The 16,198-nt window shown below is 38.0% G+C and overlaps 1 protein-coding gene across 1 annotated transcript in view; it reads left to right on the forward strand.

The window, feature by feature from the left end:
• The first annotated feature begins 4,707 nt into the window (after positions 1–4,707).
• LOC122519270 overlaps positions 4,708–16,198 on the forward strand; it is a 48,162-nt gene continuing 36,671 nt past the window's right edge. Inside the window, exon 1 of the mRNA XM_043638618.1 lies at positions 4,708–4,768. Coding sequence (XP_043494553.1) covers positions 4,723–4,768 — 46 coding nt within the window. The 5' untranslated portion in view covers positions 4,708–4,722. The remainder of the gene's footprint in view (positions 4,769–16,198) is intronic.

The following is a 16,198-nucleotide window of genomic DNA, read 5'->3' on the forward strand; positions in this document are numbered from 1 at the left end:
GATTTTCCTTTTCGCGATCGATCTACACATGTTCAATTAAACTTATTAGATCTTACATATACATAACCAATTTCTTTCTTATTAATAAACAGCATTGGAAAACGACGAAAGAGATTTGATTTGATTTGAAATCTAATCCTATCATAAATCAGTATTATAAGAAAATACACAAATAGAAACAAAGGGAAAGTAAAGTAAAGAAAAGAAATATTCCTAGGGTGGAGAATGTCGTAGAAGCTGATTCAGGTCAACCGATCGGATGACGAAGAGAGAAAAAAAGAAAGAGAGAGAGAGAGTGGTAGAGAAGAAAAGAGAAAGCGTCATCCGTGTGAGCTCGAAGGGTGGACACCATGAAACATTGTTTTAGACCTATAAATAATCGTTATTGCGGCGTTAATCATGGATAGTCGAGAGGCTCCATTATTCGTAGTAGGTAGTGGGGTGGCAAGCCGGCATGTTATTGCCCTCTTCTCCGTTCGCTTTTGGGTGGGGATGAGGTTGGCGCGTTATGCCAACCCTTACGGTTTCTCTACGGCCGCCAGACTGCCTAGACCCTTGCATAGCCTCGAAACCTCGTTGGTATTGCTCGCTCTGAGCATGCCGCGAATTGCTGAGAACGTGAGCCGATCGAAACGCGTTCATCCTGCTGCGTTGGATGCTCCTACTACTAATGCTTACTCTCCTTCTCTCTCTCTCTCCCTCTCTCTCTTACTCCCTGTAGAATCCCCTTTATTGATATCTACATGCCTGATGAGTTTTCCAGAGACGTATCCTACGAGGTCCGCGTTTCCATGGAATCTCGTTAAAATTCTCAGCCGCGATCGTTATCGCCACCCTTCTAACAACCTCAACTTAAACCAAGTGCGATATTTTCGTTAGTCGGATAAAAAGATCCTTTGTCAATGAATTAGATTCGATTAGTCTTATTTGATAGAATCGTAGAATGTCTAAATTGACGATTCTATTTCTTTATAAACAAACATATAATTAATAAATATTAAAAAACACGTTATTTATATATAAATTCAAATATTCCTTTCTAGAACATAACGAATTAACAAAAGACAACTTGACGTAGATAAGAAAAATTCGTGATATTTATCGTAGAAATTCTTAACCGAGTATTACATTCCAACCCTTGAACGATATCGCATTAAAAGAATCACCCTCGACAGGAAGCTTTAATACCAGCTACCTATTAATAATCTCGAGTTCTGATGCTGACACCAGAATCAGTGCTCGCCATTTTTATTGTGTCCGGTTGATCGTAGCAGTTTACGCTTTCGCGAGGAGGGTAGTTTGGTCGATAGAGGATGAAGAAGAGGGCGGAGGGAGGGGGCTAGGAAACGGAGGCTAAAGATACTGGGGCGAGGGATAAAGAGGAGAAAAGATGTCTCGGAGAAAGGACGAGCGATATACAAACAGTCGCATTCGAAATTCGATACGAGACGATAGAACGCGAGTTAGACGACGCTGATCGACGTTATAATAAATCAAAAGCCGATGTCACGTGCACGCGGAGGAGTAGACAGCTGAGATTAACTTATCGAAGCTTTCTCTATCGCGTACTATCTCTCTCTCTCTCTCTGTCTCTCTTTCCCTCTCTCTAAGCCCCCTTTTTCACCCCTTCGAATGACCACGGTTGACTTTTGGTTGACAACGGCCTTGTGCGCGTAGTGTAACCGTTCGTTCGACTGGCCTACGGAACGCCCTTTGACACGATCAAATGACGCGTTTACTACTACGTACAACGTTTAACGACGAGAAAATGAGAGACATAGTTTGTTGGCCGATTTTCCTGATTAAAATATAACGAAAAAATCGTTGGAATTTTTTCGGCCTAGAGGTATTACTAAATTATTATTTACATACTTCTTGTTTTATTTAGTAGATTTTTTTATATATATATAATTAATTTGATTATCCCGATAAAAATAATGAAATGTACTATATATAATAGAAATTTTAATCAACGTTGGATATCGGTGAACAATTTTGATTTAATATAATAATTAATAACGATAAGAATATCAAAATATTAGGACTGGTACGTAAGGTAAATATTTATCGATCAAACTATTTCATTTTGATCAATCAATTTTCTATTCACAAAAGAGAAGGAGATTGACGAAACCAGAGAAAGAGACAGAGAGAAAGAGAGAGAGACAGACAGACAGAGACAGAGAGAGAGAATGTTCGTCAGCGTGCGACGATGTAGCTTTGTCGAGTTCTGCTGATTCCACGACATTTTACCTCTGCTTCTCCGTCCCTTCCAGGCAACCCCCTTCTGGTTCTACCACCCCTCGTGGCCAAGCTTACTCCCGTAGTCCGTACACGCGTCAGTTCCGTTGTTTTAGGGAACCAGCAGCCAACGTTTGCGAAGAGCAGATCCACCGTACGGATAGCCAACGATAGCGGCGCTAATTGCGGAATGGTGCCGCGCGGTACGACCGCAACCGGTCGTTCGGGATTATCCGGTGGTCTTTACGGTTCGACCGGAAGCCGCGTTCGATAGAAGGGAGAGAGAGAAAGAGAGAGAGGGAGACTATTGTTGCAACGTAGAGAATAATGTTGAGAGAATTGAAGAGACATTTGTGTGTTTTAAATAAATTTGATTTATATATATATATATATTCATAAAAATGCGAAGGAGAATTTCAATAAGATCGAAATTAAAATTTGATCACACGTATTTACGGAAATTATTGAAAAAGGAAAGTGATTGTTTGGAAAGAAATAATTACAAATAATAATAGGGAAGAATAATGTGAAACTTTGTGAAATTGTTTACAAATTTTCAATAAATTAACATTTTATATTATTAGTTTTAACTTCGTTGTAGAAACAGAGTTAAAGTAGAATATCCAGGTACACGTAACCCTTTCATTTATCGAATTAGTTCGGTCCTACGGTCCACACCGAATATCGTTAACCGTTCGATAATCTCATTTTCTAACTCCTCCGTGATATCAACGCGAAGGAATTCGATCTTTCTTCGCTATTTACGGAAGATACGTTTAATTTTACGAGGGAGGAAAATTTTCGTTCATGAAGAGATGTCGTGTACGATAATAAGATTTATTCGCTTGATTCGATTAGTTTTGTTAGTAATCGGATTTCACAAAGAAATGGAGAGTTCTGTCTTTAGTAAATAAGATTACTTTCAAATTGATTTTGTTTCTCAGACATTGTTAACAATCTTGTTTAATTTTAAAATATTAAATAATAATTTAATATTTTAATAAATTATAAATAAATAATAATTTATAGAATTTTCGTTAATGAAAACGAAACAATATTTCTTCGACGAAGTTTGTTTTTTTTTTTTTTTCTTTTTTATACGCAAATTCCGCTCGAGTTGTAAAACTTTCAAAGCTTTCCCTTCGACACAAATGGCGGGGGGATGCGTGTTGGAATATGAAAACGTCACGCGATCTTCCACCCGTGCAGGTTCCTCTTTGCGTGACGATTGAGTTTGTCTTGGAGCCCGGAAAAAGGAGAAGTTCCCGGAGCGGTGTGTTTTAGTCGCGCGCGAGTAATCACGACTTTTGGGGTAGCACGAAACTTGGGGGAAGTTGCTTGCGTAGGGTTCATTTCGATTGCTTGTTTTTTTACTCTTGCGTAGATACGAATGCATTAGGGTTTCCGATCGTATAATTAACACTTCCTATACGTGCTATTTAAGAAGCCTCTTTCTTTGTTATACAATTCAATTTCAAAAAAGATATTTACTTTATTCAATCGAATCGTCGACGATTACGCTAACTATTTTTAAATACAAGTAAAGTAATAAATCATTTCATAAATAATACACATAAATTTTCGATTTGATCAAACGTTGATGTTTTCATTGATTTCTTAATCTCACAAACAGTAGCCACAAATCGAGTATAAAGTAATCATTAGAATTAGACTAAGTGATCCTACATGAGAAATTAAAAAGATTTGTCCATCTCTCTCTCTCTCTCTCTCTCTCTCTCTCTCTTTCTATATATACATACATTAATCTTTCTCTCTACCACATTGTATTTGAACAGAATCTTACTAAATCTATAATAATCCGTGATTATGTACACTTATCGATTTCTCTCCATGTATATTAACGCCATCAAATTATTCATAGATCCTAAAACCAATTCTAACCTTTATACAGAATCGCACTGGCGTTATTCGGTCCTTCGATTCGATAAATTATTTATCATTTATCGGATATTTCTTAAAATTCGAAGTTACCACTCTCTTTCTTCCTTTCTTTGTTTCTATCTATCTATCTATCTATCTATCTATCTCTCGCAACATCGAACGAATGAACGCACGAACGAATAAAGTCTAAAAGAACCAGGAGGGAAACGAGTAATTGCCCAGGCCGTGGCAACGTTTCGCAGCTATTTTTATTTTCGAGGCACAAAGCATCGCTCGAAGCAAACGTATCGAACGTGTAATTTAGGTGGCAGCGCGATGATACCTACACCTCTCTCCCCCATCCAATGCTGCTCGTCGTTCTATCCTCTTGTATTCCCCCTCTCCTCTTACCATCCTTTCAAACCCTCGTCTATTCTCGTACGAGTACATCGAAAGCCATAGCTAGTTGGGTTGCCGTTGGGACGTTGCACGAGGTGCAAGTAATTTTCAGCCACCTTTTTTGTTTGCCTAGCTGTGAACGCGACTAACAAAGTGATGATCGAGAGAATATTCCATTACACGCGCAATTTCCCGAAAATTATGGCTCTAGGTGTTGCTGTTAGTTCGTTGGTTGGTTGGTTGGTTGGTATCGGTAATTTTTGCATAGTAGTTGCTGTTTGCCAGTTCGCGACTAACATGAACGTAAACGATGAAGATGATTGCCTTTTAAGCCGTAAGATTCGATTACCGTGCACAAGTGACCCAATTTATCGGGAGTATTCAAAGTACATAATCGTGGCCTCTCTCTCTTTCTCTCTCTATCTCTCTCTTTCTCTTGTTTCTTCTATGACGCCTATGTTGACGTTGAAAGCTTTTCAGAAAAGCTTCCTCCTTCTTCCTCGAACGATAAAATATTCTCCGAATCTTTTTATACGCTTTTAATTTATATTTTTTCTTATTTTGCGTTTATCTTTCAATAAACTTTTCTAAAATCATATATAGTACAAAAAAAGAGTTATTTAATAAATATAATATCTAATAATAATAATTATCTGATAATTTTGATTGAATTTTAATCAACATTAATATTATTTTATAGATTTTTTAAATTTAATTGCAAATTTATAACTTACGTTATAGAAATGAAAAACAAAAAATTTTACGATTACGAAAATATTTGGAATGATCGTTTGAACGAATTTTATTTCGAAGAAAATTAAAACAGACGGCGAGGAAATAGAAAATAAAAAGAAAGGGGAGAATAAACAGAGTAAAGTTTTGCCAAAGTATCGCGTGCGAGTCTGAACGAGGCACGAAAACAAAAATTCGCGCAAATGCACGTTATCGGTCTCAACGGTACGTACAACACCACTGCATCCCCCTCCCCCTCCCACTCCTGATGCTTCGTGTACACTTTTATTTGTACCATTTTTTGTTTGTTCCTTTCTTTTTACTCTTTTTTTTTTGTTTTTTAGGAAGCTTTTAGGGGCTTGTTTCGACGATATTTACGACTCGTATGTTCACGTACTATACTCATCTGGAAATCTACCGCTGTCAAGGTCGATTGGCAGTCGCAAGATTTGTTCCATTCTCGTTGAATTGATCGAGTGAAAGCGGCGTGGTAGAGGGGAAACAGACGGGAGTGAAACGAGTGCGAAAGGGGGTGAGTAACATACCCGAAAATACTACAAATCCGTTAAATTGCATGGAAAATTTTTGGCCGTGGAGGCACGCCGACAATGCGCATTAATAAACCCAGGAAGGGAATGAAAGGTATAGTCAAGGGTTCAAGGAAGGGATGAGGTGTGGATATTTCGTTATTTGCTCTCTCTCTCTCTCTCTCTTTCTATTTCTATTTCATTCTTTCTTTCTCTCTCTCTCTTTCTCTTTATATCCTTCGGTAATGTGATCGCATCCTCCGTTCGTTCTCGACGAAAATTAAACTTTTGTTTAATTGCGAGGGCCAGCCGGTGAGTCACTGCTGGTAATTACAAGAGGTTCGTGCTATTACAGAAAAGGATGCTAGCGGTTAGGAGCCTGTTACGAGCAATCTAGTTTTCTTGGTAAGATCGGCAAATTCTAGAGCGAGTAGAGCTAAACGTGGATCTTTAATTTAAATTCTCCTCGAAAAAAAAGAGAAACAAAATTACGGCATAAATGATAGAAACGAGCTCGAGTTGGTTCGTCACTAAATGTGTGTTTAAAATAAAATAATAATTTTACGATTGAAAAGAAAAAGAAAGTGGTAACGATGGTAACAAAAAATTAGTCGGGGGCGAGAAGGGAGTGGCTGGAATTGGGAACAAAAACAAAACAAAACAAACAAACAAAATCACCCAACGGGTTATATACCATTGGGAAAAATATTTTCCATGAAAAATGAACGAAGACAATGGTCGATTGATCAGCCGAAAATGGCGATGTTACGGGACGAAAATAAAATGCGAACGAGTATGACGAAAGAGGATAATAAAAAAAAAAAACAAGTCAAAGAAAAATAGTAATAATAATTTTGTAAAAAGTGCCGACGAAGTTGGTGGGAAAAACAAAAAAAACAAAAAAGTAACAAAAAAAATTTCCCAGCGCGGTATCCAGCTTGGAAAAGAAAGAACAAAAATTATAATGAAACCGTGAGTTCTATTTATATACTCTAATTTAATAAATCACGCCAGAACATATAGATATACCTACCTCCGAGCGTTATACGAATGAGATAGGAAAAGAAAAAAGGTAATACTTATAAAAAGAAAAAAAAAGAACAAAAAATTATGGTAGATATTCGTGCTGCAATAGACGACGACTGTCTCGTGATCGGACGACAAAAAGAAATAAACGAAACCGGGAATAAGAGTTAAAGCGTATTGTAAAAGGGAGAAGAAAAAAAATGAAAATGGCAAGAAGAAAAATCTTGTTGGCCATTCCGAACGAACTATAATTCTTGCCGGTTGTGAATCTCATAACTAAATAAGTGACTTGCGCATGTATATTTTCTTCTATCTCTATCTTTTCCTCTCTTTCTTTTTTTCAGCTGAACAACAATATTCATCCAAACGTCGGTATCTCGTAACTCGTTTTCGCGCAATTGAGAATGTAATTGTTTGGCCGGGAAGAAATGAGAGAGACGGGAAATAGATATACGAAAATGTATAAGAAAGAAAAAAAGAAAGAAAAAAAAAGAGAGAGAGAGAGAGAGAGAAATTCACATAAGGGGTGGGTTTCGCATCGCGTAGAGACTCGGTATTTCGTCTACGAAGCCTGCTGGTGTATATTTCTGAATTTTTAATCTCGCGAAATTTCACACCGTCATAAGAGAGACGCAAACCCTCTCACCCTCTTTTTCAGCTCTCCTTTACCATCCCATCATCACACTACCTTTACGTCCTCTATATCGGCCTACTATGCGTTTCGCAATACCAAACCCGCCGTTCTGCGTTTATTAAACGCACGCCGGTTTCCTCCCTACCACCCTTAGGAGAAGAGATGGAAAAGGAAGGACGGAACCAGGAAACTTAGAAATATACGGGACGATTCCTTCTTACTCACTTCTTCATCTTCACCATTTTTTGCTTTCCTCTTCTTCCTCTCTGGTTTCATGCTTACATGCATATACATATACATAGGTATACGTATACACGTTTTCACGAACACGATCCTGATTCGCGCGAGAAACCGTAAAAACCGTATCCCTGTAAAAGCTTCTCCCGTACGTGGGAAAAGCCGCGAGTTTATGGCTGAGCGCACCACGTCTTGCGATATTCGCTTTGCAGAGATATAAATATCAGTAATGTGAATTTCAACAGTATACCTGGGTCAAGTTAGTACTGATGGTAGTGGTGGTGGTGTTGAAGAAGAGGGGTACTTTTTAAATCGAGGATTCGTAAAAGGCTCTACACCTGTTAACCTAGTTTTTCAGTTACTTGCTTGCTTGCTTTCGTTCCATTCGAAAATACGAAAATTTTGATGAAAAATACATTGAATCGTATTAATAATTTAATAATATTCTCTAACAATCTCTCATATTAATTTTATACTTGAATATAAACGATACTCTATCGACAATATTATTTTCTTTCTCTTTATGAGATATAATCAATATTGTAAAATATAATAATCTCTGTAAATCGAACGCGCGATAAATTCAAATATATAATAATTCCTAGATAGAAAACGAGATATTCCAGCCAAAAGTTTTCCTCTTTTCCTGGAAAATTCGTACCGTTAAAAGAAAAAATTTTAATGAAACTACTACTACCATCACCACTACCACAACCACCAGCAACAGCAGCAGTCCCACTCCATAGTGGCAAATATAAAGCAAGTTAAAAGTGTGTCGATGTCAATTTTTTTTTGATCGTACGATCGAGGAACATTTTCACGCTCGCACTTTTTCTCGGCGATTGATTCCAATCAGTAGCGCGTAGCAACTCGTCCGTGCAACTCGAAGAGGGGATGCCTTGAGGGGATTTGGGGGAGGAGATACGAGGGGAAGAGGGGAGGGGGATAAAACGAGAGCTTTATTGAGAGTGACGGACGTCGTTGTGAGGTTCGGCTTCGTGGTCTTTATGGCTGTTGCATCGGCATGAGTGGTGGACCCATTACTTGGTTCGGTGTTAGCGTTAAGTGCATCGACTATAGGTACACAGTGTCAGGACACCATGAGGTAATAACGCGCTCCACTCGACCATGGTTATAGATATTCCGCGGCCGAACGGAAACCGATTACCTCGAATTCCGTCCTGCTATCAGGTATCGAAATACCCGCGGATTTTTTTCAAAATAATTCTGGTCGTTTCAATTGGAAAAAGACCACCCTCCCCCGTCCCCCTCAAAATAAAAAGTAATCAACAAAAATTAACGGGATAGAATTGTACGTTCCTTTTTTTTTCTTTCTTCTTCTTTTTTTTTTTCTCTCTTTCATCGCAATGTTTAACGACTCGAGAAGAATCTCTTTTAGATGCGTTTTAAGTGCGCAATAAAAATGGTACTTGTAATCATGAAGAATAACTTGGGGGATACATTTAATCGCATAATATGTTTTAATAACGATCCCTCTTATAAACCCCAATCCCTCTGCCCCCTCCCCCTCCCCCTCCCCCTCTCCCTCCCCCTCCCCCTCTCCCTCCCCCTCTCCCTCCCCCTCTCCCTCCCGCCACTCGCGCTTCCCAACTCCCCTGACAGGAAGGAGAATTAAAGGAGAAAATTAACGTTAATACTGACACGCTAATGAGCCAAAGGCATGAGGCTAATTAATTCTTAACTTTTTCTCGGAACTTCTCTAATTCGGGATGTTCGTTAAAAAATTGTAACCGCGCGCACGGATTTATTAACACTTCCAACGAGCAACGATGAAAGAACGAGGAGGAGTTTTTCAAAGGGGAGGGAGAGGAGGTAGGGTGGGGGCAAAGGTAGTGGGTAGGATGAAGGAGAGGCGGTGGGGGGGTAGAGCTTGAGAGAGGTCACCGGGTGCTTTCATGCCGAGATTAAAAAAGGAGATTAAGCGCGCTAGGTATCTCCCTTTTATATTCCGTACTAGTTGAAGCGGCTAGAAAATTGCCAGTTAGCGGCTCTGACGAATAACCGGAATATAACTGGCTTACTGCTCGACTTTCAAATAACGGAAATTGCACGGCCCCGATATTGGACTGACTTCTCGTTTTTATTACTTCGTGCACTGGCAAATCGTTACCAAGATACACGGTTTTTTACGTCACATACGGGTTCCGTATCTGAGTCTTTTCGCGGAAGTTAAACTCCGCCGCTTTTCTCGCCCTCCCCGTCGTCTACTCCTCCTACGACGAACTTTAAGTCCCTCCGACCTATTTTACCTTCTTCGAAGCTCATTCCGATCGGCAAATATTGTTTTATCTACGTAAAAAGAAGAAAATAAAAATATTAAGGAAACTTTGTGAACTTTCTTCTCCTAGACATACCTATATTCTTTTTCTATGATTTTTTGTTTTTTTTCCTTTTGGTTTCGCGTGTAAAAGAAAAATACAAGCAACGAAGGAAAAGTTTATAGAAGATTTTGATAGCAACCCGTATGTTCGTGTTAAATGCGCCTACCTAATTATTGCATATTCTTGATAAACAAAGAGTAAGTTACAATGAGATTATACAAATCGTGTTCTATTGAAGAAACACGTATAAGGATATGCCGATTAGTAGTGGAATCGGTCTTGTCCGAAAATCCTCCATTATTGGATTTCGTTTAACCTTACGAATATCCCCATAAATATTTATCGAAACGCCCCAGCCGTGGACTCGCTCGATCGAGCGTATATCCGAGCTCGGTCTCCTCGAACGAACGCGCTTATCGTAATGCCACAAGCGCCACTGCCATGAGCTTTTGTATGTACGGTTAGTTCGAGTTTGCAACTCGACGAAGAAGAAGAAGAAGAAGAAGAAGAAAACGAAAAAGAAGAAAATAGGACTAAGAAAACCAAGGATTTCTTTCCAATCGATAGATCTTATATTTATTGAGGGGTTTCGAGAATTTAAACTGTCGTGATTTTTATATTTTTTCGATCAAATAAAATAAACTAATTTTAATTTAGATGCAAATTAATGAAAGGATTTTCATGAAAAGGAAGATGGTTTTTTGATATCTAAAACGAAGAAAAAAAAAAAAAGAGCGATCGCAATTGGTAGAATTTTGTTAAACATCTTTTCGTAAGACCACGTGTGCATTTTATGTTGATAAAAAGAACCAATATTTCTATCCTGGCTATTCTTAACTGTACTTTTTATTTTTTTTTCTGTTCCCTTTTTTTTTTTTTTTTTTTTAACATTTCTTATCTCTCGTACCTAGGAAGATTCATCGAGAAGGAGGAGGACAGTTTCGCAGAAAAACGAATTACGTTTAAATCTTTCGCAGATGGTACTACTACTACTACTACATTCTACAAAGTTCTATACGACTTCCGATTTTGCAAGAGGAATAAGATTTCTACAAGATAGCCGACACACGTGCCACCGTTTCTAAGTATACCTGCTACCTAGCGTAATTGCGCTCGTGCATGCGATCCATGGATCATCGACCGAGCATTTTAACGGGACACCATTCTATAATATATGTTCAAGCTCTATGAAAAATTTTTGAAGGATTACGATTGAACGAGTTCCTAAAACAAATTTCATCTAAATACACTTATTCTGCATACACACACACACACACACACGCATACTAAGTTACACATTTTAACAATGAAGAAATAACAATGCAACATTGACAAAATTTCGCTTGAAATCTCACATCAAACGTGTGTAGATCATAAAATAATTTATAAGCTCTCTTCGAAAACTTTTCAATATCATGAACGCGAATGGACTCCTCGTAAAATTATCTGACAATAAGAGAAGATCCTATGGTTAGAGAAAGAAAAAATAATTGAAAAGAAAGTTCGAGAGAGGTGTCCAGGCACGTGCGCGTGTTCTCGCTAACGCCGAATATTACGTAAACCGAACTATAACATTCTTATATTAAGGTTCGTTTCGGTTTATGCGCTCATAAACTGTAGGAAGAACGTATATACTGCGCCAGGTGCATTATAACGTCAGTGAGTTCCGTAGCGAAAGACGTAGTAGTAGTCGTCGTCGTCCTTTCCTTCGTTGCGTCTTAAATAAAACCGGAAGAACGTAGATAACGACCCACAGCATCCTACCGTGGGGGGTCCATTCTCTATCTGTCTCTTTCTTTCTTTCTTTCACGTGGCACTTTTCCAGGATCTTTCTATTTCTCTTTTTCTCTGTCACTCATATAATACTTACGTATACAATGTTAATGTTTCTTTCTTTTATATGTATACATATAAATACAATGCATATGCCATTTATATCTGTCTCCTTCTCTCTTTTGAGAACAAATACACGAACCAGTGTATCTCTTTTGCACTTTCCACGGCAGATACTCCTTTAGAATTAATGTGTAAACTTTCAACGCTATCGAGAAAGTACCAACAGCGAATCTCGCGAAAGAAAGGACCTTCTAGAAAGAGGTAAATGAAAGGGAGGTTGGAAGTCATCCTCGCCCTCATCCTCGCCCTCATCCTCGCCCTCATCTTCCTCGTCGTCTTTCGTGGCTTTCAACCAAGCGTCTTCTTGGAAATTACCTTTACTTCGTCGGAAGTTTATGAGCCGAGTGTTAGCGAACGACGTTTCGCAGTGACGAGTTTTCACGATTCCTAGAGCTACTTCAAGTTCTTGCGCCTGTTTCATCGCTTTTACAAAAAGAGAGAAGAGAGAGAGAGAGAGAAAGTAAATCCAGTATTCGATGTGTAATTAAAGAAGAAACGAGAGGTTGACGTTTACGAGAGAAGATGCTGCTGAATGAGGAAGATTGGGTCAGCGAACTTTTACAGTCGAATCGTCTTTCCTAAACTTTATCAAAAAAAAAAAAGAAAGGAAAAGAAAAATAATAAAAAAAGGAAGATTGAATAAAAACGTAGGAAAATCACGTCGGCGAATAAATTCAATGAATATAATTAACTACGAGAAATTAGCTAGATCCCTCGATAATGTCTCTTCTAAATCGAAAAGCTTTCTATCTTCTTCTATTAAACCCCCCCACCCACCACCACCACCACCACCAGCCAATCTCATATCTCTTTTCTTAGTCCCGCGAGACATCTCATCGAGCGTAATGCCTCGAGACGCTTAAAACCCCTTTCGTGAGACGAAATCGTAATCGCCGAGACGAATTCTAATCGAGTTCGAACAAACACCAAGGAATGAACACGGTCTGGCATACAGAATAGCAATAACATAGCATTAAGAGTAAGGAAAACAGTGAGAGAAGAATTAGGGTAGGTAAGAAAGACGAACGGCTCGGTTACTCACATTTTGACTGCACCGGCTAATCGAAGGGTCGCGGGAAACCTCAAGGGCCTTTCTTATCCCCTTCACCCTTACGGAAGACCAAAACCGCAGGATATAACAGGATTTGTTCGAAAGGGTGAATCAACTAATTTCAAACTTCGAAGTTTAACCTATATTTATTCAATCAATCAACTTCCAATTGTTTCTTTGTTTTCTTTTTTTTTGTTTATTCATTTTGTACGAATACGGTGCATGTATTTTGTTTAAAAAAAAGAAATAAAGTAAACATTTGCATAAATTCATTGAGATGAGAATTTATAATGAAGGAAAGATGGAAAAAGAAACATAGATCTTGGAAAATAATTTTCTATGTAGAAAACTTATCAAAACCAACGTCACGTCGAGAAAACTTTGAACATAACATATCTGTATTTCCGATATGGTAAGCTTGATAAATCTTGTAATAAGTATATAAGACCGAACTCAACTTGGTAAGGGACACGTTTACGTTGAAGGGTGACTTCTCTCTTCCGATACGAATACACCGTACATAGGTATATATATATATGTATATAGTATAATTGTATATACATACATACATACGCACTACCCGACGATTTCCTAGGCTTTACTCCTCGTCCTTCTCTCCCTACGGCCTCTGTAATATCTGACAGAATTAGTTGTCGCCTGGATTTTAGGGTAAAGGGGTTGGCAGACAACTGGTTAAAAGGATTATCCCTGCTTAACGTACCTCGGCCAAGCTAATGCTCCGCGCATTATTAAATCATTCTTGGATCCCGACGACTCGTTACTACAGGCCCTTCGTTGACCTCCTCTCAAGAGTATTAGACTCCCATATTATCTCTCTTTCTTCCCTTCCTCCTTTCCTCTAACTTTCTCTCTTCCTTTTAGCAATAACGTTACAATTACGTCGTCAAGGTGGTGAAAACATAATTTCCAATAATTCTTTCCTCATTTTTATAATAATAGTTCGTCGTAAGAACGATGGCAACAGCATCGATGAGTTGACGTTTTAAAGGATATTTTCTTCGAAGAGGTTCTAAAGGTACTTGGTTTATCTTATTTACGAGCACTTTCTGACATAGGACACTTCCCGTCCATTTACCTCGCTATCTTGAAGTCACGAAAATTAGACATCAGTCTCATTTTTAAAACTTCCTCTTCACATACTAACAAATAAATTATATATATAAATAAAATAAAATAAAATAAAAATAAAATTACAAAAAAAACAAAGGAAAAAGAAATTATTCCCCGCCAGACATATTTTTTTCTTTTTCTTGCTTTCTAATTTCATAAAACAACGAAATTTGCATATAATTTATATGCAATTGCATCGGCAAGCCAATAAACTTGATGAGTTCTTCCACGAATCTCGATTCTCATTTTTATTTTTAGCATACTCTCACGAATATATTCCATTTGGTATTCGAAAGAAGTTGTCTGCTGTCCCCCCCACGACGACGACGACGACGACGACTCGATTCTTCGATATATCGTTCCGATATCGTTCCGATATCGTCGTCAGTATTTGTTCGACCAAACATCGTGTATCCTTCTTTCTCTCCTCGCGATATCTAATCTCGTATCCAATGATTTGCATATTTATTGTGTCGACGCTGGCTCGGCCCACCCTACCACCTATCACCGACACATTTCTTTTTTTTTCTTTCTTTTTATTCCAAAATTCTGAATTCCTCGTTTCTCTTTGCATATCATTCGCAAATCCTTTCTCCTATATTTTTAACTTCCTTTCAAAGTTTCTTCCTCTCTCTTTCTATGTAGATATACATATACATATATATATCTATCTTTCTATTCTTTTGTTCTTATTACTTTTTCCCTAGTAAATTCTGGATTTATGCCGAGATATCAAAACATATTCTCTATATCTGTTACAGATAACATCCTTTATCCTTTATCCTTTTTTACATTCCATAACGCGAACGAATCGAATAGCATTCCATTTAAAGTTATGGACACTGAAATCCTGGCAACGCGAAAGCTTCCTCGTTGCATGGGTGCAACCTAAGTTCGAAGTCTCTTTCTTCCTCCCTCGCAGGGCGTTCCCTCATTTGCCGACATCGTCGCGTATGCCTTCGGGGCTAGATTCTCTCTTTCTTTCTCTCTCTTTTTACGTAGATGTGCAGCTGCAACTGCAACGAGTGGATTCGGAGATCTCCCTTTCACAATGCTTGAGTTTATGGTCCCCAGTCATCGTGTCCACGTTCAGCCCTCGGCTTTATTATCGGAGCGTGACACCGTTCTGCTTTATACTTCTATTTCTCTCTCACGTTTACCCATCTTTCTATGCTAGAGTTCTAGATCTGGTGGCATCGTGAACTTTCATGACGATATTTTCGAGCATAAAGGGAAGTTAGATTATTGTCCGTGCACAGTGCACCAAATTTTCTTTCCCTGATTCTTGGTCGAATTCCAACGTTTCGATGATTTTCACGTTTGAAAAATTTAGTATAATTAAAAAAAATAATTGGGAGAGAAGGGGGGGGAATGATCAAAAGTAAACAATCACCGATAGGATAAAATCTTATTTGAATTACGTTTCGTTCTATAAAACAAAATGAGTAACTACTTCGTTCTTTCGTAGAATATATACTAGATACAAATTTTATCAAATTGCTCGAACTCGTGCGGAAACAATTTCATCAAGAGTTCGAGTAGAAAGATTATTGCAATCGCGACTAAAATTTTTCTTTATTTTGTTCGATACCACGACTCACGATATACTACTCGGAACAATTTATGTATCTCATATATGGAGAAATAAGATTTGATGATATAGCTTGACAACAAAGAAAACAATCGAGATAAATTACCGGATGAATAGATATTATATATTGGTGAAGAGTAATGTTAAGCTAGAAAAGAATTATAAAATCAATTTGTTAAAAGAGAAAATTAAAGAGAGAGAGAGAGAAAGAAAACGTGGGTATTAAAAAATAAATACGCAAAGAGAGACCACGAAAATTTCGTGCGGTGGATGAGAATGTAAATCACCCTTTCTTTTGATACTACTTTCGGTCAACATTTTATAGGACAATAAAAAAGCGTTGAACCAGTTGAGGTGAGGAAAAGGGAAAAAAGAGGAAAGCCATTGCGGTTTAAAAAGGGACAAAGAAAATTCGACGGTTGTCGTCAAAGATCCCAAACAACATTGTCTTTTTTTTATGCTTTCTGTCTTTTTCTGATTTTACGACGTTTATTTTATTAATTAGCTGCG

Source organism: Polistes fuscatus, unplaced genomic scaffold, assembly GCF_010416935.1.
Source record: "Polistes fuscatus isolate 324 unplaced genomic scaffold, CU_Pfus_HIC Scaffold3, whole genome shotgun sequence".
Taxonomy (NCBI): Eukaryota; Metazoa; Arthropoda; class Insecta; order Hymenoptera; family Vespidae; genus Polistes; species Polistes fuscatus.